Source organism: Schistosoma mansoni, chromosome 1, assembly GCF_000237925.1.
Source record: "Schistosoma mansoni strain Puerto Rico chromosome 1, complete genome".
NCBI lineage: Eukaryota > Metazoa > Platyhelminthes > Trematoda > Strigeidida > Schistosomatidae > Schistosoma > Schistosoma mansoni.
This window is the reverse complement of record NC_031495.1, coordinates 3,870,722-3,896,886: the sequence shown is the minus strand read 5'-3', so window position 1 is coordinate 3,896,886 and position 26,165 is coordinate 3,870,722. Positions and strand designations below refer to the sequence as shown.

The window sequence follows — 26,165 nt, the reverse complement described above, 5'->3', positions numbered from 1 at the left end:
TATTGCTTCGATATAGCCTAAATTCACAAGCATGGTAAGCAAAGATGGATAGGCCATAGGCTATATCGAGGCAATACACACAGTATGCATATATGCCAATCAGAGACTGACCAGTTGCAGTCCTAAAAACATCAATGGGAAGATTCAAACAAACAATAGTAATCGAATTCAAACTTCACCCCATTGCACAAGCAAGTGGCTATCAGGACTCAGTGGCCGAGTGGATAACGTAATGGCGTTTGAAGCGAAAGGTACTGGGTTCGAGTCCCAGAGTGAACATCAACTCTGAGATGCACGTACATCCAGCTGACGAGTCCCGAATAGGACGAAACGCGCGTCCTGTATTCCACTGCTATCCACTATCCATCTTCGCTTACAAATTTATTTGATAATTTAAGAATGATAGCCGGGTTTCACAGTAAAGTCAATTGATCTTCTATCTGCTTAAGTTGCACTTATTATGTCCTATTAAACATTGTACTTACTTAAGACAGTACTCAAAGAGTATTGTAGTCAAAACGTACTTTTAAAAGTATAACAAAAACAAGTCACTGCAGACTTAATCTTTTTCAGCTTATGATTCATTGATCAGAATTGACCACAAGTTAAATTCTATGTATTCTGCATTGGCGCGTCATTTAATTAAAGTTTGTATGTTGATATTAAAATGTGTTGATAGTAGGTAAAATATGTCGTAAACCAAATAAACATCTCTCAATTTAACCCTTTTAAATAATCGATATGAGTGCGAAATTATATTTGCTTGAAGGAAGTTATGATGGTTAGAATGCTGGTAGTAACATATGAATATATTTACGGAACACTTCCTTTTTCAATTTCATTGTTATAATACTATATTTTATAAACAAAGTTTATAATGATTCAATTTTGAGTCGATTCCAGAATACTTTTAAAAGATATATTATAAACTATATTTATTATTGAAAGACTAATTAAACCAGACTGTAAGATGATGGTTGGAGGTGGTCAACAGGAAACCCTGAATCCGGGTTTCGTGCTACTTTGCACTTGTCAGCAAGGTGTACCTGTAATCTTAAGGGAACTGGTGCTCCCTGACGGATTTGATCCCGTGTCACTCAGCTTCACAGTCAGAGACGTTACCACTGATCTATTCGGGCCACGATCAACCTTCTGTAGGACTTGATCGATAGCATTTGATCAGCACTAAGAAGGACTTGACACCCATAACATTGATCATCACCCAGTGATCAGTCAATTGTAAACCAGACTGTTTATGGTTATAAAATAATAAAGAAGGCATTTGTTTTTTATATTCTCTACCAGAAATGTAATTAAAAGTAAATTGTTATTCTCCATGCACTCCTGCATGTTTAGAATCAAACCAGTCTAGTGATCTTTAAAAAGAAATACTTATTTGTCATTGGTATGTAATCGAGAATACTTTAATGGAAGTACGGGCAGAATTTTATTGCTAATGATACTAAAACTTTAGTTGGGTAATTTCTTGATATTAGGATAAGTGATTTATGGAGATTGTAACATTTTTACAGTTTAACTTATGAACTGGTCTTGGCGTTAGGTGGCGAGACCGGAAGTCCTGGATTTGATTCCTGCATGCAAGGTTTTGGATACGCACTGCTGAGGAATTCCATACTAAGACGAAACGACCGTGCAGTGCCTACAAGCTTACAATGTGGTTTAACTTAGATCAGCTTGTGATTTAAATTATGAAAATTTCTTAGTGTTCACGATAGCTTTTATCATGTGTTCATATCATTTGAAGAATTGTTGTGAAACAGGTAGGATTGGGAAGCTGTTTCGTACCATTTTAAGACTTTTTGAAGATACATACCCATAACGTTCAATGAACTTCAACCGAAGACGTTTAGGTCTTAATAAATTTCACAAAGCCTTTGTCGAAAACTGTAACTCACAGAGTCGATTCACAGAGCATTATGATATTTACCCCAAGGTTACATTGTATTACATGAGGTATGTCATTTTATCTGCTGACTGCAGCTAACGAATCTGTACCACCGAATACCAATGCATGTCCCATAAAGTATAGTAAAAGTCATTGCTTCAATGCCATGTATGGTCAATGATGCACACTGCTTAATTGAAGAGTCTATCTAGTACTTTCTACTTCCTAATGGTTCTCCAGTTGATATCAACGTGTGACAGATTCAATCATCTGCTTTATATCTGAATCATTTGACTGAGAATGTGGTGGATTCTGATATCTCAACTTATTCAGACTGATATATAAATTAGATAGGCTGATTAAAAAAACTTGGATTGTATGAATATTGATTCTTTTTGTGATAACTTGATAGTTTGTCCTTCGGACTTTTTTTTTAATCTTAACTTTTCAGATTATCTGATGAATTTCTATCAATAAAATTAAAACGATCCAACTATGAAAGATTCAAATGATAAAGATACTAAAATTTCATTGTCAAAATCCAAGGAATTCTTTATACATTATCAACTATTGATGTGGAAAAATTTCTTACTACGTAAACGACGTCCTGGATTTCTCTTAGCTGAAATCTTAGTCCCTTTAATGATCCCAATTATATTAGTTGGAATACGAACTGAATCACCTCCAGTAAATGAGAATACATGCCATGTTCGTTCAATAAATCTTCCAACAATGGGTTTATTTAGTTATCTACAATCAATTGTTTGTAATTTCCTTTATCGTTGTCATTCAATAGATCCTGATAGTACTTCTCAACAGTTTAATTATACTGTATTTGGTAATTTACTTGAGAATATTTCTAGTATTGTTGGAGATCTATTGACTGAAAATGTGTAAGTATTAATTGATTAAAATATTTCACTTGCCGTCTTTTTAACTATATATAAGGATGATGTGTTCACAGTCATAAAATCTTCGGATAGTGTAATAAAATGACTACTATCATTTAAAAATGGATAGCATTTATACAGCTTATTTAAGGATATTCGATAAACTACTTACTTATCCAAAAATTAATGTATTGATGAAAGTGAAAGAAATCAAAGAGGGATAAAGTATAATGTCGAATGAAATATCAGTTCACACATTTCTACGATTGTTGACGAAATGAAGGACTATTAGATCCACGTTCAGAATGAAGACAACTTACTTTCGAACCCTTGGAATACATTCAGGGTGTCTGTTGACTTGAGCTTCATCTAAAACAATCAACTGTCTATCATACATAGCAAACTTAATTTGTTTATACACAATAGAAAAATGTCATTGCGAATGAATGAACTAAAGTATTTTGACTAATGTCTACTTTATTAATTCGCGATATTAATTTATCCGTCAACACAAATGGGACTATCTTGGTCCATCATACAAACAACGAATAATGAAGCTATAAGGAATAGTTTCTGTTATGAGTTCACGTTTCTTGCAAATAATCGTTTTATTCTTTGTTAATTATTAAAATTATTATCAAAAAAATTATTGCCTATATGGAATTGCAGTGCGTGCTACTTATATCCATATAAGTAGTATATAGTGATGGTCAAAAATAGAATGTATTTTGGCAGAAGACCGATGGCAAAAGAACTGAAATGAAGCTCAATTAGTAGGAAAATGAATAAACAATGAAATTAGAGAAGATGAACTGTTATTTGCAGAAGGAACAATGAAGATTAAGACAATTGTTTGTTATTTTGCGAATTAACTGTTTACTGCTGTATGGTTATCAGGATTTAGTGAGATAGTCTAATTTGTGCTTGAATACATTCGATTGGCCCCATTGGATTAATTAGTAACATTTAGATACTCAATATATATTAATACCGTAAAATACTTTATTGAAGGTATGAAATTAGTGAACTCTTAAAAATCTGTCATTCAATAATTAAATTATCATATTAAAGAAAGCTTTGATCATTCGTCATTCAATATTTAAATTATCATGTTAAAGAAAGCTTTGATCTTCATACACACTAGTTTTGACAGTTTGATTGATATTACTAGGCATTGGACTAATCTAGGTCAAAGCTCTTTTTTTGAATAGTTTAAACTGTATATGTATTTTTTTCTCCATTTCAAGCTAAGCAGTAGGTATATACTAAATACAATGTATGATGTATGATGTTTCAAAAACATTGAAATGAGTATTTGATAAGAAAGCTGGTCATGTTAAATGAATCTTACTCTTAAGTTGAAATAATCTTTCTATCATGCAACGAAATTGACACTGACGTTCAAGATTATATTAGCAGTTCTATTATAATTATACTTTTGACACTGAGTGATTTGATATGATTACTTTATCAATGATGATAATCATTGACAATCATATCAATTAGTTTAAATCCCTAATCATAACTGAGAGGAAATATTAAGTTGTTAAGTTGATTAGTTTATCATCGACACTGAAAATTTTTGCATTATCATTGTTCACTGTCAAATACCTCACAGTCAATGAAGTGGATGTATAGTGACAAGTCCCATTAAATTGATCGTTCAACGATAATCCGTGGTGTCACAATTTGGTCTTTGCACGACTGATCCTTACGGAATCTGGCCTGCTTATCTCGAAGTTGGGTGTCTACTGCGTCTTTCATTCGTTTCAGCAACACTCTGCTAAAAACGTTTCCTGCTACTGATAGTAATGTAATGCCTCTGTATTTCTCACATTTACTGAGATATCCTTTCTTGGGTATCTTGATGAGGTATCTTTCTTTCTAGTGGATCAACACTTGTTCTTTCTCCCAAATGTTCCTAAATAAGACGTGAAGCATGTTTGCAGTTGCTTCTCCGTCTGACTTCAGAGCTTCAGCCGGTTTATTGTATCAGGTATTTCTACTTTCCCGCTCTTGATTTGTCTGATGGCCGTTCTGATTTCTTCCGTCGCTAGTGGATTGACGCCCACAAGGAAGTCTGTAGGTGTTGCTTCAATATCTGGCTGGCCTATTCAATGGTTCGTTGAAGTATTCTACCCATCTGTTCCTCCGCTCTTGAATGTCAACGATTGTCTTGCTTTGTAGTGCAATGCTTCGCTAATCTTTCACCTCGATAACCGTTATAATACAAATCCTAACGGTGCATGAAATCAGAAGGTAAAGGGAAGCTACAACTACAGTTTATTATCCAATGACGCAGGTCAGAAAGTTATAAGCACATGAGCAAATATCAGCGAGTGAAGCAAAAATGACACGCATTGGAGATGGCGGGTAAGCCAACTCACTTTAATCAGGCGTCAATCAATATTTATAGTCAGACAAGAATAAATGACAGACATATGATAAATAGGATAAGAAGAGTGCGCAAACCCACGTTCATATGAAAATGGTCAGGGTTAATAAGTGAATAATTAACAAGGCGAAAACATGACTCATGATGTGTAGGTAAGTTGGCTTGTCCTGAAGTTATAATAAGGTATATGGGCTTAACATATCAACCGACACTATACCTTCTTTCTACTTGATCACTCTCCCTGGTTTAGTATATTTCCCTGCTACTTTCTTCGTTGTGTCATGGAGCTGTCACACATTTCCTTCTCTTGCAGCATTTTCTGCTGTCGTTGCTAGCTCTTTCACATGTTTCTGCCTGTCGACACTGATGCTCTTCTTCACTTTCTTGTTTGCTTCAGTATATGCAGCTTGCTCTTGCTTTGCCGATCCGCGCCTGATTTCGCAATTGTATATTTGTTCTTTCTTTCTTCAATCTTGTCCAGGGTTTTGATAGAGATCCATTCCTTATGATGATGCTTGTTGCAGCTCAGCATCTTCTGACACTTTGAAGTTGGTGCTTCTTTGATTCCTTTCCAGTAGTCCTTCATCTAAGTTTTTTCTTCTTTCAGTAGTTCTTGTGAAGCTTGGAGCCTGTAGTTGAGGGTTATCTTAAATTCGATGTGTTTGTCAGTATTCCGAAGGAAGGTTGTACTGAACTTTCGTAATGCTATTTGTCCAGTTGTCCAATCCTTCCTTAGCTTTAGTTTCATCTTGGCAGCCATAATGTTGTAGTCTGAAGCTATGTCAGCTACTTACATCTTCCACCAATCCTGTGAACTTTCTACTGAAGCAAATATGATCTTTCCGGTTCTCCGTGGTGTGGTCTAGTGAGATCCACGTATCTTTGCATTTCGTGCTTCTCTGGACAGTATTAGAGCATTTTTCTCTTCGTGACCGGAGAAGAGGAGCATTTCTCCAGTATCTAGACTTTCTGTTCATCTTGAGTCCAACGGGTTTCGCTAATTCCAAGTACTGTAAAATTGTATCTCCTCATTTTCGTTCCTATTTGACTGGTCCTTCCGGTCTTCCACATTGTCCGGACGTTTCATGTACCCATAAAAATTGTTGCTCTTGTTGTTAAACATCTAATAATTAAAAATATGAATAATGTATTATCTGATTATCAGCATTCTGATAAATAAAGATAGTTGAACAGCCCTCCTATTATTTAACCGTAACAGAAACAAAGAAGCTATTTAGACAAACCTAATTATTATGTTAGTATAGAGTTGTGAAGATCGCTGAGTTTTAATTAAGATCATTAATCAATCAATGTTCGAACAACACTGAAAACTTGAAAACTTTGAACGGCTATTTTGTCCTAGTATGGGACTCCGCATCAGTGCACAACCACTGAAGGTCCTGGGTTCGAGTCTTGAGTGCAAGATTGTAGATGTACACTAATGAGGAGTCCAATAATAGGATGAAATGCCGGTCCATTTCTTCCAGGTTCTTAATGATGGTCTAACATTGATCAATTCATGATCTCAACTAACTATTATAACATTATCAATGTTTATAAACATATAACTTACTCAGAAGGGGATTTGTGGAGATTTCAGTATTTTTCAAAGTTGAAATCATGAGTCAATTGAAGCTGGACCACCATCGAAAACCTGGAAGCACTGGACGGCCGTTTCTTCCTATTATGGGACTCCTAAGCAGTGCGCATCCACGATCCCGCACTCGCGAGATTCGAATCCAGGACCTACCAGTCTCGAGCCAGAGCCCTTAACCGATAGTCCGCTGAGTTGGCCGGCATCCAACGGTGTTAATGTCTAACTTCAACCGATCTACGAATTATTAGCAACCATTCACTAATGTCATCAGTGAGTTGATATCTCCCAACAGACGTAGTTTGAACTCCACTGGTCACTGCTTTCCACTAGAATTCCAGGATATGTATCTTGAAGTAGGTCCTGGGTTCGAATCTCGCGAGTGCGGGATCGTAGATGCGCAATGCTGAGGATTCCCATAATAGGACGAAACGGCCATCCAGTGCTTCCAGGTTTTCGATGGTGGTCCAGCTTCAATTGACTCATGATTTCAACTATGAAAAATATAACTTACTCTTAATAATAATTTTTTTTTTCATCTATTTTTTTATATTAAATTAGAACAAAGGATTTTCAACATTTCAATATCCCAATTTTTTTACAATTCATTAATAATTCCAATAATCAATTATACCAACGAATCAAATTTGTTCTATTCAATGTTCAACAAATTTACCAAGATATTTTTAATGAATTAACTTCCGAAAATGAATCTCCCAATGATTATAATGAACATTTCAATGATATCCATTATAATAAAACAATCAATTTTGGTATATTTAATATAACAATTAAACAAATACATTGGTTATCAAGTTTATCTAAATTTATATGTGGTACAAAAACTGCTAATTTAAATGATTTAGGTAAATTAATGGAATTTTTAAAAGATATTGATTTTACAAATCTTATTGATATAGAAAAAAAATTAAAACGAATACGTCGTTATACATCATCATCATCATCATCATCCCTTCTTCTATCAACAATCAATCATATGGATACCATAGAAACTAATTATAAAATTAATTGTATTGCATTAGATCAATTATTACGTAATAGCTTATTAATCCATTATACAGGACGTTTAAGATTTTTATTAAATGGTTATATCTTTTATTATCCTGTTAATCAATGGACAAATGAAATAATGTACCGGGTAATGGAACCACAAAGATTATTAATTTTATTAAAAAATATATTAAAACAATATCAATTACAAACAAAACCAATTTTAAATCAGTTACTATCTAATACAACTATATTAAAACAAATACGAAGTATGTTAAAAACTTGTACAATACATTCGAATGGTACCCTCCATGGACTGATTCAAAAGTTTTGTTTAAATGCATTATTATGGTTAAATCCTGAAGGACAAAATCATTTCAATGAAACCAATGATTTATTGAATCAACCAATGATATTTCATCGTATCAATATAATGATTGATATTATTATACAATTATTAGATTGTTTCCCCTTAGCAACACATATTTATGGGGTAAATAATCAATCTATGTTTAATGTATATATGAATTTATTTAAATCACAAGTACATCCAATTGTTCAAGGTATTCTATTTAATAATACAATATTCTCATCAAATCATCATCAATTGAATAGTATACAAAATACATCAACTATTATAACCATACGTCAAAATCCATATATTATAGATGATACAAATAATTATAAAGTATTAGATCATACATGGAATCCAAAACCACGTAATAATGTTAATGATGGTGATACAAAATATTTGACTAGTGGTTTTTTAGATATACAAGATTTAATTAGTAATGCTATTATTGAAATATCTAATAATATACCAGAAAGAATAAAACAATTAAATAATTCATGGAATTCATGGACTGGATCGTCTTCGACATCTTCTTCTCCTTCAACATCTTCTTCAAATCATTTATTAATTGGTAAACAAATGAAATTTTTTCCAACATCATGTTATAAAAAAGATGAATTTTTAAATAAAATCAAGAAATTATTACCACAATTATTATTGTTGACATGGATATTAAATGCAATGTTAATAACAAAATATATTGTAGAAGAAAAAGAGAATTATATAAAAGAATTTACAAAAATTATGGGTTTTACAAATACTACTCATTGGTTAAGTTGGTTTAGTAGTACATTTATAATAGTCCTACCTATTACTATAATTATTACATTAATATTAAAATATGGTAATATCTTTATTATAAGTAGTATATTTATTATATTTTTTTTATTAATTTCTTATATTATTTCAATTATCATGTTTTGTTTTTTATGTTCAATATTTTTTCAAAAATCTAATTTAAGTGCTATAGTAACTGGATTATTTTATTTTATTATCTATATACCAATACCATTAATATTAATGAATGAAAAATGGATTAAAGAAGAAATTATTTATATAACATCATTATCAAATCAAGTAGCATTTAGTTTAGGTTTATATTCATTATTAAGATTAGAATCACAAAATTTAGATACATATTGGAATGATTTATGGCAACCAAAATTAAGTGATTCATTATTTTCACCAGGTAAAAGTATTCTCATGCTATGGATTGATTCTATATTGTATCTATGTATGACACTATTGATTGAATGGATTATTTCAAAGAAATATAATATATATCAATCATTTTATTCAAGAATCAAATGCCAAAATTGGAAGATATTCAATAAACATAAAGATGAACCCATAGACTGTATAAAGAATGTTATCTATAAAGAAGATGGTGGAAATGTTCAACTATGCGTAGAATCTAATCATGAATGTTTACCAATTAGTATATCTGTAAAGAATTTAAGTAAAATGTACAATAAAAAAAGTAAACCAGCATTAGATCATTTAAATATTGAATTTTATACAAATCAAATTACATCACTTTTAGGTCATAATGGATCAGGGAAATCAACATTAATATCTATTTTAACAGGTATACATAAACCATCTAATGGTTTAGCTATGATTTGTGGTTATAATATACATCAACAAATGAATCAAATACGTACAAATCTAGGTTATTGTCCACAACATAATATCCTATTTGAATATTTAACAGTTATTGAACATATTAAATTTTATGCTAAATTAAAAGGTTTCAATAAAGAACAAATTAACAATGAAGTTAACTATTTTAGTAATCTATTAAATTTAACTAATAAATTAAATGATCAAGTGAAAACTTTATCTGGTGGACAAAAACGTAAATTATCTATAGCTATAGCATTTGTCGGTCAAGCTTCAGTGATTTTATTAGATGAACCAACAACTGGTGTTGATCCATATTCACGTAGATCAATATGGGATTTAATATTAAAAATGAAATTAAATAAAACTATTATTATAACAACACATCATATGGATGAAGCAGATATATTAGGAGATCGTATAGCTATTATATCACAAGGTAAATTAAAATGTTATGGTTCTAGTTTATTTTTAAAATCAACATATGGTCAAGGATATTATTTAATATTAGAACGTCATAATCAATTATTAGATGGTGATTCCACGGAAAGTCTTCATAGTGATACATTAACCGATGAAGATTTGAATGATATCATTCATTATTTGAAACAGTACATTAAAGATATCAGTTTAATTGATTATAATCAAAATGAAATGATTTATCGTATACCAATACAAAATATTATTGATGGTTCATTAAGTCAATTATTTAAACAATTTGAAAATCCACTATCTCCTAATGATCAAATTATATTACCTATTGAATTGACATCCCATGGGATAATTAGTTGTGGATTAACTGATACTTCATTAGAAGAAATATTTCTTAATATAGCTGATGATCCTGCAATGTTATTACAAGATTCAAGTTATCATTTGGGTGGTATGACAACAGCAACTGATAATAAGAATGATAATCAATATGAAACTGATGTAAATAAAAACGACACATCAATGAATCAAATACAACAACAACACGAACAACAAATGTTTACTAGTACTGGATTACGTCAATCACAAATGAACAGTTTAAGACAAAGTTCTCATTTATCCCATTTAACAAATAGAGGGCCAATTTCAGCTCCACCTACATTACCTAATCTTCTTCATCGTAAACATTATTATAATAAAACAGACAAATCCAATGATACAGTAAACGTTCATCCAATATCCAATGTAAATGTACCATTGAATCAACCTAATACAAGACAACAAATCAAAGCTATGTTTCTTAAACGTTTTCATTATTTAAAACGATCTAAATTAAGTCTATTTATTGAATTTATTTTACCTATATGTGTATTAATTTTAGTTTTAAAATCATTACAATTTTTTAAAAAACCTTCTTCAAATCAACCAATGATTATTACACCATGGTTAATGTCTGATGAAAATAATAAACTTCCATTGAATACATTTTATGAAAATAATTTATATGAATTAGAAAATCCTACTGATAATCTATTGAATAAATCAAATACATTCAAATCTGTTTTAAATATAGCATGGAATTATGAGAATGCATTAAAACAACCCTATGGATGGACTGGTATTGGTTGTCTACCTAAATATACATTACAAAATATAAATGCATACTATAAAACATATAGTCAATGTAATCTATCAAATATTAAGATTATAAAAAAAGAATTAACTCATCAACAAATGAAATATATCCGGTCATATCAATCTAATGAATGTTCTTGTAATACATCATGTTTCATGAATAGTTTTACACAATATGAACAACAACCAAGTTCTAAAATCCTACCAACAAAAGATATATTTCTTAATTTAACATCATTTAAAGTATCAGATTATTTAATAAGAACTCAAAATCAATATATTAAACAAAGATATGGTGGTTTAAGTTATCATACTCATAATTATCCATCATTACGTAAACTTTCAAAATATCTTTTAAATTCAAATAATTTATTCATTTATTCATTAACTAATATGACTAGTATATATGATTTACATGGTAATCTTATAATGAAAGATACTTTTTGGTCGGATATTATAACATTTATCCAATTATCTCTTCCACCAATTTCATATTTTCGTATATGGTTTAATAATAAAGGTTATGTATCTGGACCAGCATATTTAAATACATTACATAATTTACAATTACATATGTTATATAATAATCAAATTGCATTAAATAATAATAATCATTTACCTAATATTATATTTATTAATCATCCATTAACTATATTAGATAATCATAAAAGTTTAGGTTTACCAACAGAATTATTATATGATTTAACATTATCATTATTTACATTACTTAGTTTATCCCTTATACCTGCTAGTTTTATATCATTTTTAGTTAAAGAAAATAATATCGGTTCAAAATATTTACAATATGTATCTGGTTTAAAATCATTCATTTATTGGTTATGTAATTATTTATGGGATATTATAAATTATATAATATGTAGTATTCTATGTATTATTATATTTATATTTTATCAAAAATTAGCTTATATTCATATAGATGTTATATTATCATTTATATTATTAATATTATTATATGGTATAGCTATTATACCAATGTTATACATAGCAACTTTTTTCATTCTATCACCAAGTACCTCCTTAGTGATATTATCCATATTCAATTTATTGATTGGTTCTATTACATGTATGTGTACATTAATATTAGATGATTTTTCACAAAATAATATAACATTAAATATGATTAATAATATTATTAAAATTATATTTCATATATTTCCACAATATTGTTTAAGTCGTGGTTTATTTGATTTAGCTAAAAGATATTATATTATTAAATTTATACAAAAATATAAGATCAATAAATCAATATTCAATCATAATCATTATAATAATATTGATCCATTTGATTGGAATATACTTGGTAGTAAATTAATTGCATTACCAATTGAAGCTTGTTTATTTTTTTTATTTATTATATTTAAAGAAAATCAATTTTTTATTCAATCTATTAATAATTATTTTTATATAAATTATCCTAAATTATTAAAAAAACATAATATGATATTTATGATATTTATGAAAAAACTTGATCGGATTAAATCTAATAATGATCATAATAATAATCATCAAAGATCAGATATCAATAAATCAATAAATGATAATGATAATCATGATGAAGATAATAATAATTCTGAAGATGAAGATGTACATGCTGAAAGACTACGTATCATGAAGGTATGTGTTAATTTTTGTTTGTTTTTTTTTCAGAAAGAGTTTTTGGGGAGATTTTACTTACTTACTTACATATTTACGCCTGTTACTCCCAATGGAGCATAGGCCACCGACCAGCTTTCTCCAATCCACTCTGTCCTGGGCCTTCTTTTCTAGTTCTATCCATTTTTTTGTTCATTCTTCTCATGTCTGTCTCTATTTCTCGGCGTAATGTGTTCTTTGGTCTTCCTCTTATCCTTTGACCTTCAGGATTCCATGTGAGGGCTTGTCTTGTGATACAATTGGGTGATTTCCTCAGTGTGCCCAATCCACTTGTGGAGATTTTAGTAATTTTTATATATAGTTGAAATCATGAGTCAATTGAAGCTAGACTACCATGGAAAATTTGAAAGCAGTGAGTGGTGGAGTTTAAAACACGTCTGTTGTAGAGATATCAACCCACTGAAGACAATCGGTGAATGGATGCTTAGATTTCGTGGATTGGTTGAAGTTAGACAATAATACCGTTGGATGTCGGCTCAGTGGCCTATCGTACTGATTGGGCTTGGGTTCGAATCTCGCGGGGTGGGACCGTGGATAAGCAATGCTTAGGAGTCCCATAATAGGACGAAACGGTCATCCAGTGCTTCCAGGTTTTCCATAGTGGTGTAGCTTCAATTGACTCATGATTTCAACTATGAAAATTTTTTTAAATTTAGATTTCAATAATATTTTTATAGTCCATTTGATGATAACATGATGTAGTATTATTTGGTATAAAATCAGTGGTTGTGTCTACTTAAATTTAATGACATATAACAATGTTGATTCATTTGTTTGTATACATATTTTGTTAAAGTAAATATTATATATGTCAGATGTTAGGGATGGCCAAACCAAAACGTGGCATTAGAGCTTAAAGTCACTAACTTCTAGTCTAAGCCATGCTGGTAGATGCAGACTACTTGGTTTGCGTCCGCGCGACTATCGTAACCAATGGTTGGAGACTCTAGGTGACATGTCTCAGAATTGATCACAATGGTATATGTGTATACACTCTTTATCTTCCCTTAAATTTTGAGATTAAAATTGCTTCATATCTTTCTTTCTTCCTATATTATATCCTTATATACAACCTATCTTTTATATATTACCATCACTAAATTAACCACTTCTCTGAATCCAGTGTTCATCTTGTTGTGCTAAAGAGTTATAACAACTTGGACCGATGCATATATGTGCCTGATCCTACGTTGTAGATGACTGACTGACTGATATATCAAATATTATGCAGTAAGAATGTTGATAGTTATTACTTCTGTATTGATATAGCGTATTATTTAAGATAAGAACATAGACGATAGATTAATTGTCACGAAAATGAACGTTCTGCGATGTATTGAATCAAATTTAGAAAATTTTATCCAGTAATAAACGTATTCTCTTAGTTATTTGATGAAGAAAAAAGTATATTTCTAGAACATTGTACAGTATAGCTACAATATCACGGAAGAACCCATTTTTTTCACGATTGTGTATGTTGACAACTAGTTTGAATAACTTGTCATTCAACTAGAAATTCTAAAAAATTATTTCAATCGAATACATTGGATAATTGATTATGTTGTTCAATGTTCGTATCGTTTGTATAAAAGAACCATGTATATAACATTTATCAGATGAAAGATAAAAATTCGACTTAAATTCGTTCCCTAAGAAGGCTAACATGATGAAAAATTACATTTTACACTTCAAATTATGCCATTTTATACTAATTATTGCGTCACAGGGTTTACTGCTTTATTCTTATATTTATATACTACTCATGAGTAACTAAAAACTAAATAAGAAACGTTTTCTCCCAATTCATAATATCAGATTATTTCATTTCTCCCAGTAACCAATTATAATTACATTTGATTCTCTAAAGCCTACCACTATGATCATTTTCATTTAATTGTCAGTTGAGTTAATACCCATCATACTGTCCAGTATGAAGCATCAGTTCAATTCAATGAATTTTTACTTGTAATTTGGACTGCTTCCTACAGAACCATCCAGAAAATCATTTTCTTTTTAAAAGTGGTGTAAATACAATTAACTAGTCTGGATTAACCTCTTATCATCGTTTCGAATAAAAATTTTACATTTCGGTATTCTGTACATGATTTTACATTAAAAGATGACTAAATCTAATTGTTCATCATAATTTATACACTACGTACATGATTTCGTCGAAAATAACCAGTAATTTCAGTTGGTATTGTTTGTTTGAATATTCCCATTGATTTTTAGGACTGCAATGAAACTGACGAGTCCCGAATAGAACGAAATGTGCGTTTTGGAATTCACTGCTAGCCACTGTCCATCATTGCTTGTAAACAATAATTTCGTTTATTAATTTTCATGCTCTTTGGAAAGATAAAACAAAATTTATTTCCATCATTCTGCTTGAAATCAAACTATTGAAACTTGTGCGCCCATCGAGAGATGATAACTTTCTCGTATAGTATTGAAATATTTTTTGAATTTTATGGGCACATTTCGAACATCCATTATATTTTAGCAGTTATAGCTTCATGATGATTCGATGAAGATTGTTAGTGGGTTCTGAGTTCTGAATGAATATGAGTTATTCTAAATTACCATAGCGAAACAGCATAATATGATGAAAATAAACTTTTTGCAAATGAATAAGTGCCAGTGTGATGTACGCTACTTATGTGAACAGAGTTAAGTAGAATGTAGCGACAATTGGAAGTGGAATGCTTACCAGCAGAAAAGTGAATGAGGGAGAAGAGGAAGAGAGATTGGAACAACAACAGAATTAGAAGAATGATGAAATATGTAAAGGACAACTCAAAGAAGATACACAAATGATGTATTCATTGTATGATTTTCATATTGTGGAAAGCTACTGTTTGATTTTACATAAAACAATGAATTGGTTTTCCCAACCAATTCTTTGTTTACTATACCATCTTAGTGTAACACGGGTCAGATTTGCTTAAACTTTAGTATTGATGTGATACAAATTTTGATTACTTCAAATTCTATTTAACTGTACAAGTTGCACCTTTGACTGAGGAATTTCTGCAGGGAATTTCTAAATGTGTGTGAAATAATTTTGAAAGTAAGCGACCATGTAGCATCAGATGTTGATGTGAACAGAAGAAGTTTTGCAAGAGTCATCTTATACTTTACAAGCACAGATTTTATCTCAAAGTGTAATAATGATAATAAGCATAATAATGATGAATTATTAACTTTGACGAAAGCAGCAGTAATTCTTAAGGTCAAGTAAAACATACATACAGAAACATTTTGTCTCTAACCAGACATTACTTTTGTCATTTAACGTTAACCGGTGACTCTTTACTATTAGTTTACGTTAACAATCTTTGAAAATGTCTTCGCCCTACATACAGCTTTCTAATTAATTTCATTGACTCAAGTGTGATACAAGAAATATCCCATCAAACTTGTAAAAGTTTGTATTTTCCCATTACAACTTTCTAAACTGTGGATTGATCAGTCTTTAATGATAGTCTCTAATATGTTCACGCTAAGCGAATCGTCTTGATACTGCATCTTAGTTTCTATCTGTTAAAATATTATTATTGTGGATAGTATTGGGACCCAAAGCGCACGTATCATTCTACCTGTGAGTTCGTGTTATTTAGAACGGAAAATACTGAGTTTGAGTATAGGTTTAAAAATCAGTAGTGCAGTACAGTTACATCCAGCTGACATGTGATAAATATGGTGAAGCAGGCATATTGGAGTCTGTTACTAGACACTATTCAACTTTGATGTTAGTTTTATTATTCTTTTTACCGCTTCAGTGGCATTTCTGTTATTATTAGGCTTCACTATAAACAGTTAAATAATGGATATTTATGAATATTTATCAACTGAATTCATTCACATGTGCTGCTAATAATTACTACTCTGGAGGTTAAGCATTCATATGTGAGGACGAAGGTCCTAAATCTGATTGTTGGTGTTAGTAATTACTGCTGAGCAATATAATACGAGAAAGAAACACCAGCCCAGTGCCCCCAGATTTTCAATGATTATCCAATTTAAATATGTTTATGAGCTCAAAACTTCAAGATATCTTTTAATGTAACACTACAAATTTACTGAATCAGCTTGGGACGTAATGATGACAACCATTCAAACTAGTTAAGAAAGAAAATAAATTCTGGAAACAGTTTTTTGACTTTCAAATAAATTAAGGATTTTTAAAACATCACAATGATAAACGTATGGCTTTTTTTATAGTGATTAATTCATTCTCAACTCTGCCTGTTGCCCCTCTGGGGGATTATTGCCGGCCTTAAGCCTAGATAAAGGAGGAAGGTTGGGCATGGGGTTAGCTACCCCATTCCGTAGAAAACTAACTCGCTAAAAAAACCATTTAAACTCTGCCCTGGGAATTGAAGGGATAATTATGACGCCTCATGATGAAAGCCGAGATTCTTCGGAAGTCACGAGGCCGATGACCATTCTAACAACCAGAGCAATAATTTTTATAGGTGCATGGAACGTCCGGATAATGTGGGAAACCGTGAGAGTCTTCCAAATTTCTGATTCATTATCAATTTAAAATGATTTTGGTTGAATAAACAATGAAACTCTAACAACTTTTAACAGTTGTTTAACTATTTCATTCACTTTATGAATACTGGAAATGAGTTTCATAATTTTCATCTGACTACAACTGATTTTCTATTTTGAATACGTTCTTATCACGTGATTTGCACATTTAAATATCTGCTTTCAATACGGTTAAGCACAAATATTTTCATTGAAACCATCAATTGTTTATGGAATACATACTATATCATCTGAGTATTGTTTTCTTTTTTCTTTAACTAGGCTGACAAAGAAGGTTATCTCAATTCTCTATGTTCAGTTGCAGTTATTAATTTAACTAAATTTTTTCCTCTCAAAAAGAAACCATCTGTCAATCGTTTAACATTTGCGGTTCGTCCAGGAGAATGTTTTGGATTACTTGGAGTTAATGGTGCAGGTAAAACTACCGCATTCAATATGATTACTGGTAAATTACATCCATCCATGGGAACTGTATATGTGAATGGATTTAATGTAGTTACACAAACTAAGAATGCACTTAAAAATCTAGGATATTGTCCACAATTTGATGCTGTTCATGATCTATTAACTGGTAGAGAAACACTTAGTTTATATGCTCGTTTACGTGGTTTTCCTGAAAATGAGATTTCTAAAACTGTCTCTGAATTATTACAAAATATGGGCTTATCGCCATATGCAGATCGAATTACATCAGCATATTCCGGTGGTAATCGTAGAAAATTATCAACTGCAATTGCTATTATTGGTAAACCACAAGTTATATTACTTGATGAACCAACTAGTGGAATGGATCCAATTGGTAAACGTTTTATGTGGGATCAAATTATATTACTTATTAAAGAAGGTCGATCTATTATATTAACAACTCATAGTATGGAAGAATGTGAAGCATTATGCCAATATATTGGTATTATGATTAATGGTCAATTAAAATGTTTTGGTACTATACAACATTTAAAAAATCGTTTTGGTAATGGTTATCAAGTTGATATACGTTTAAATCACTTAGTAACTAATAATCAAATTAATCAATTAAAAAATGAATTCCATTTAAAATTTCCTAATTCAATATTAAATGAATTACAATCTTATTATTATAAATATCAAATGGATAAAAATATTCAATTATCATTATTATTTACATTATTAAATCAAATGCAAATGGATCATATAATTGAACATTATTCTGTAAGACAAACAACATTAGATCAAGTATTTGTAAATTTTTCAAGTGATGAAATGAACCATATAGATAATGTAAACAATATTGAATTCATTCAATAGAAAATTTATTTGAAATACCTTTTTTTTCTTTTTTGCTTGTTTGTTTGAATGGTGTTTGGAGCGAAAAGTACTGGGTTTGAGTCTCAGAGTGAACATCAACAAATCTGAGATGCAGGTATAGCCGGCCGATGAGTCCTAAATAGGACGAAACGCGTGTCAAACTGGATTCCACTGTTAGCCTTTATTCATCTTTACTTATAATGCTTGTGAATTAAGGCTATATCGAGGCAATACACACAGTATGCACATATGCCAATTAGAGACTGACTACTTGTAGTCCTAAACATCAATGGGAAGATACAAACAAACAATACTAAATGAATTCAAACTTCATCCCATTGCACAAGCAAGTGGCTATCAGAACTCAGTAGCTGAGTGGATAACGTGATAGCGGTTGAAGCGAACGGTACTGGGTTGGAATCTCATAGTGAACATCAACTCTGAGATGTAGGTATATCCAGCTGACGAGCCCCAAATAGGACGGAACTCGCGTCAAACTGGATCCTACTGTTAGCCACTATTCATCTTTGCTTATGAACTTTCTTTTTTTTTGTTTATCTTTGACAACATTTTTCTATCCTGAGAAACAATCAGGTAAGTTTCTAAGAGAAAAAATCAGTTTTCCTTTTTTTTTTTGTTGTTATAAAATGGATTATTTTTCTATAGTTTCTGATTGTTGTTTACTTTAAATGTTGAATAAGTAATCACACAGTATCTGTATTGTATAAGGTAGGAGTATCAGATCTGTTTATGTTATATACTAGTAGCTTCTAATATAGATTGGATCTTGAAATTAGGAAATAACTGAGAACAAATATAAATGGATAAATCAGGCAAACAGTTATGTACGAAATATTTACCATTTAATACAAGTATAACGTTTGGTTTTATTATTATTATTATAATTATTCAAAATATATGATTCAAGTAGAGTATTTAATCAGTGTAGCATCAGTCAGTCAGTCAGCTACAACGTGGGACCAGGCACATATATGCATCAGTCCAAGTTGCCATACCTCGTTAGCACAACAAGATCAACACCGGATTCAGAGAAGTGGTTAATTTAGTGATGGTAATATATAAAAGATAGGTTGTATATAAGGATATAATATAGGAAGAAAGAAAGATATGAAGCAATTTTAATCTCAAAATTTAAGGGAAGATAAAGAGTGTATACACATACGCCATTGTGATCGTTTCTGAGCCATGTCACCTAGTGTCTCTAACCATTGGTTTCGATAGTCACGCGGACCCCAACCAAGTAGTGTGCATCTGCCAACATAGTCTGATGATAAGTTTATGTAAATTTCTGAACTGTGTAGAAAAATTACATACTTACGCCTGTTACCTCTCGTGGAGGAACATAGGCCGACCACCAGCATTCTCCATCCAACCCTGTCTTGGGCAATCCTTTCTAGTTCTTTGCAGTTTACACTCATTCTTTTCATATCTGCTTCTATTTCCCGGAGTAATGTGTTCTTTGGCCTTCTTCCGGATTCCAAGTTAGGTGTAGAAAAATGATTCCAGTAATGATAATTTATTGATGTACGGAAATTTGCCTTATGATTGGATCTTTAAAATAAAATTACATTCCTTGAATGTTCTGATGTTAAGAGCTTAATACTGCTATTTTTAATCGTGATGCATGGCTAGTAGGTTTCGAAAAGTACTGTTTTGTAACCTTGGCGGTGGTCGGTATTCGATATTATCCTTAAACTTCGTATATTGTTCGTCCTGATATGCGTTATTAGATAACGCTCCAACGGTGTATAAGTACGAAGTGTTGATTGCGTTTATTATTGAACCACGCACAGATTGCCAAAATTACAGGCACGTTAAGCAAGCATGAAAGAGTAGTGCTGAAAAGCGAGTGAGCGTGCGGATGATCGATTCAATGAACGAGTGTGCGAGTCAACAGGTCAGTGAACAGGATTAAAATGTACATACATATATATATATGGAAATGAATGAATCATCGAATCAGTTAAGCGACTAATAGTAAGGCTAGCAAAATGAATAAATTAGTAGGCAGTAAGCAATGCTCACGCATACATATTCATGCAAGTGCAACGATGATAAAAGTACAATAGTATAGATGGGTTGTTATTGTACGAATGCCTCCGTCCATCAAATAAGTTAAAAAATGGGCTTAAACAAATTAAATATGAACAAATTCAATTGTACGTGAGTTGCTATACCTTATGTAGTTCATCAAAACATATTTGATAATATTTATTTAGTGATTATAGAAAATTATTAGTATGGGGTTGTAGAGATTGTTGAGCTTCAATTGATATCATGAATGGATGAATGTAAGACCATCATTGAAAAACTTGGAAGGTTTGAACGGCCGTTTCATCCTAGTATGACACTCTTCACCTGCGCGCACCCACGATCCCTCATGCGGGACTCGAACCAAGAAATTCCGATCTCGTGTGCAAACACCTAACCTCTAGACCACTGAAACGGCATCCTTAGATGTTAATGTCTAACTTCAACCAGTACACAAAATTGAGCGACCGTCTATCATTGTCTTCAATGAGTAATTGCCTCTACAACAGAAAAGTTATAGCTATCAGTATCGATTCACTATAGACAATATGTGATAGGAAAATAGGGCTTGTAATCAATATGGTTGATGGTATCCTGAGTTAGTGGAATTATAACTTCAACATTATTAATGATTGAACTAGTGTACATTTTAAACCAAAAAGTAGCCGTTGCTAATGGAGGTTTATGTAACTTGACTAAATCAGTAGGATTTTAAGAGTATTAATTTCATGTGCTGTACTATTGAATATCATTATCGAACAAATAATTTCCATGGTAATAATGTTTCTTCAGCTGCTTGTATATTTATGGTAAACTTTATTAATATTAGACTAGTGTAACAGCTTAATTAGTAAATCCGAGTTATGTTATATTTTCTTTAAGGTTTGAAATAAAATGTTGTCAATAAAGAACTATCTATAGATTTGTCGCTGAAGACATTGGTGAATGGTTGCTCAATTTCGTGGATTGTTTGAAGTTGGATATTAACACCGTTGGATGCCGGCCCAGTGGTCAAGAGGTTAAGTGTTCTGGCGTGAGACTGATAGGTCCTGGGTTCGAATCTTGTGAGGCGGGATCGTGGATGCGCACTGCTGAGGAGTCCCACGATAGGACTAAATAGCCGTCCAGTGCTTCCAGGTTTTCCATGGTGGTCTAGTTTCAATTGACTCATGATCTCAACTATATAAAGTTACTAAAATCTCCACAAAACCCCCTTCTGATAACTAGATATTTTGTCAAATTTATCCATGTGGGATATTGGTTATGACCCTGATAGGTAAACAGTAATATGAATCAGTAGTGAAAATCAATTAACTTCATTAGAATAACTCAAAAGACTTTACTGCATGAAGACTTAATAAGTAGTTATAGATTACTCGTAATTATTCGAACTTAATGTTACTCAAATGTAGTTGATTAAAACTTCTAATCTTTACTCTTTGATATTCAAACTTGTCAACACCGCGATAGGGTGATAGTTGATAATCGTTGACAAATTCTACATTGAACTAGTTATTAAGTGATCGCCAGATAGAAGTTAGCAGTCGAGTCAATCGATATATAAATAATGTACATTTTTTTTGCTGCATACATATTGCCAGCAACCACGATATCTCTGATTGAGCTTTTTATAACTTGTACAACACAAGGTTGTACACTTTTCAAAAACGCAACTGAATAGGTTATGCAAATAATAGACGTAGTGATGTATTAAAACAAACAAAATTAGATAACTTGTTGAAATATCTAGATGACAGGAACAAGTAGTGGTAACTTACGATAATACAATAGAACAAATTAAAACGCATTCATTTCTAAGTCTAAATATTCCGAAAATGTCATTGATTAGTTTAAGCCCAAACGAAGAAAATATTACATTATATTTAAATAATTTTGATCTATTCTAAACCAGTTATCCACCTCAGATAATCGATGAAGGGTTGAGGAAGACCATTAATTGATTGAAGTCAGATATTAACACCGTTGGATATCGGTTCAGTGGTCTAGAGGTTAAGCATTCACGCACGAGACCGAAGATCCTTATTTCGAGTCCCACATGCAGGATCGTGTATGTGCACTATTGAGGAGTCCCACACTACGACGAAACGTCTGTCCACTGATTCTAGGTTCTCAATGGTAATCTAGTTTAGATTGAATCATGAATTCAACTGTTAACAAGTTACTATAATCTCCACAAATCTCCATTTCGATCATCATATATAGGTCAATTTTGTTTAATAATCAACTAAATAGAAATTCTTTACATATCAATAGTTAAAAGTACAAATTAATATGTTGTCAAACAAAACGCTTCTGAGTTTCAAACTCGTTCACAAAACTATTTATAATATTCCTAAAAATAACCAAGAAATAAATAACTTTACTACTAGTGTTTCTACTGCAACAGTACGTAACTATCGTTTATCGTTTTCAGTTAGTTTCTGTTATATCTAGAGCTTTAGATTCTTGCTATGCCGCGTACTACTAGACTACTTGAACGATCGAACCTACAACATCGCAAGAGAGAAGACAGAAGACTAGTAAGTAGGATTGTTATTCCCAACACAGTGTAGGACAAAAATCTCATGTATTTATAGCTTTTTTGGCTGAAAGTAAATCATCATTTCGGACAGCCAATAGGCACATAAGGGATTCTTCTTATTCATCCAATAGGGAAGCTACACCTCGACATTCTAGAATGTTCCTCTAGCGGTGACTGAATTGAATGTCTTCGTCTGTTTCTGGGTTTCTTGAGGCTTCCTTGAGTTTGACGACGAGCCATTTTGCAGTTTCTTTCTCACATCGAATACATTTAAACTTTAGTGCTCACAACTCAAGATTACATTTTGCCACATATTAAAGAAGATGGAAAAAATAACGAAGACTAACAATGAATGAATCCAAAAAAATTCAGAACAGAAATAATGATACAAATAAGTTGAATTCCTAGAATATTATGTAATCAGGAAGTTTGATTATGCATTAGATGTTTACGTCTATACATTGATTATGTGAATAACTAATAAGGTCAAAACATGACTCAAAATGGCTTGTCCAGAAGCTAGAATAAGATATATGGGCTTAACATATCAACCAAAACTATACATTTATACTTGAACCTGTTCTAAACAAGTACAAACGGTCAAATATGGTTAATTGTGCTAATGAGTCACGAATATCATGATTTGTTTTCCAAAAGATACAAACTTTCGTAAACTAGTTAGTTTTTTTATAATAAGCACATAGTATTGTAGTGAACGGGAACACAAATAGGGACAATCAAATGTATTTGAATACGAAATTACAGAATCACTTAGTAAAATCTGAGAATCATACAGTAAATACTTCATTTGCAAAATGCCAATGAATTGTCACAAGCTTGACTGCTCCTTGTGTAAGTACTAGTTAATCGTCTCAGACTTCATTTTTCTTTTGTTTCCATACAAATCATTCTTTATTCTCATTCTCAATCTCTTCTCTTTGATCTTTTTAACCTTATGCCTCCAGGTATTTCACTTTCGATGAATGATAAATACTACTTATATCTGTCGACATCAGTAGCACATACCACAGTATTATGTTTAAAATACTTAGTTGAGCATAGTTTTTATTTTTATAAAAGTATTCATTATTTTGAAATTTTATCTTTCAACTAAATTTTCTAATTCCGTTAACTAAAGTACATAAAAAAAGAAGGAATTGAAATTTTTCAAACCTTGTCCTGAACTAAATTATAAATATGATAATGGTAAGATATAAGCTATAATTTTCTATAATTTTGTTATATCTAAACATTTTCTCATATTGATAATTTAATATTTTATAGTCCTGAGTTCGAATCTCGTGAGGCGGGATCGTGAATCCGTACTGCTGAGGAGTCCCATAGCAGGACGAAACGGCCATCCAGTGCTTTCAGGTTTTCAATGGTAGTTTAGCCTCAATTGACACATGATTTCAACTATAAACACACCCATTAATACATTAAATAAGAAAAAAATTGATTCAGCGAAGAGTTCTTTATATATATATATATATATATATATATATATATATATATATATATATATATATATATATATACTTTCAGGATGATAATAATTACAATAATAATGATAGTAAACTTCTGTTAGACATGGTGCTAATGAGAGACAACGAAAGGTGGTTGTTAATATTGATGGATATGGAGGATCCACCTGGAGGAGTTGGAAAACCCTGATTCTAAACCAATGATACACATAGACTACAGGATCCTGAGGGACTAAATGGCGTATGAACCTATAGTTGATCGCCGACTACCTTGAGACTGCATCTCCTGATTTCGCTCAACTGACTTGTGGATCAGACTTTTAGACCAATGGCTCCAGGTGTGGTCTCCTAAGAAAACCAACTGTTTCGGTTTGGGCACTCAAGCAGTATAGTAGCTCACACACAAATCAAGTGAGTCTGTGATGCTTATCATAATGATAAGCAATCACTGCTTATCATAATGCTTAATATTCAATCAATGTATCGAATTTATTTTTATTTTTTTTTCGAAAATATATTTTTTTAAATGTTTCGATTAATCGATAATCAATTGAAACTTATTTTACAGTTAGTAGTTAATCAGTAATATAGATGAAAAATAAAAATGACTGATTCAACAAATAAAATATGTCGTTATTTTAATACTATAGAAGGTTGTTGGTATAAAGATTATTGTAAATTTCTTCATATACCAAATAAAAAACCACCATGTAAATTTTATGAGTAAGTTGATTTGTTATATTCACTTGTTATTGTTTTGGTTGAATCTTCCCATTGATGTGTTAGGACTGTAACTGGTCACTCTCTTATTGTCATATTTGCATACTGTGTGTATTGCCTCGATAATAGCCTTGATTCATAAGCATTGTAAGCAAAGATGGATAATGGCTAGCAGTGGAATCCAGTTTGACGTGAGTTTCGTCCTATTTTTGGGATTCGTCAGCTTTGTGTACCTACATCTCAGAGTTGATGTTTACTCTGGGACTTCAACCGAGTACCTTCCTCTTCAACCGCCATTACGTTATCCACTCTGATACTGAGTCCTGATAGTCACTTGCTTGTGCAATAGGGTGAAGTTTAAATTCATCTAGTATTGTTTATTTGAATCTACAACTGGTCAGTCTCTAATTGGCATATGTGCATACTGTGCGTATTACCTCAATATAGCCTTATTAAATTAAATTTAATCAAAATTCTCTTTTAGTTTATCAACTGGATGTCGTTATGGTGAA

General features: G+C 31.5%; 1 protein-coding gene across 1 annotated transcript; it reads left to right on the top strand.

The window, feature by feature from the left end:
* Positions 1-2,401: 2,401 nt before the first annotated feature.
* On the top strand, positions 2,402-18,855 carry Smp_056290 (hypothetical protein; the record flags this gene model as incomplete). Its single annotated transcript, XM_018793023.1, has 4 exons — positions 2,402-2,799; positions 7,602-11,755; positions 12,689-12,972; positions 17,833-18,855. The coding sequence occupies 4 exons, from the start codon at positions 2,402-2,404 to the stop codon at positions 18,853-18,855; spliced, it is 5,859 nt and encodes a 1,952-aa protein (XP_018647577.1).
* Between the last annotated feature and the right edge of the window lie 7,310 nt (positions 18,856-26,165).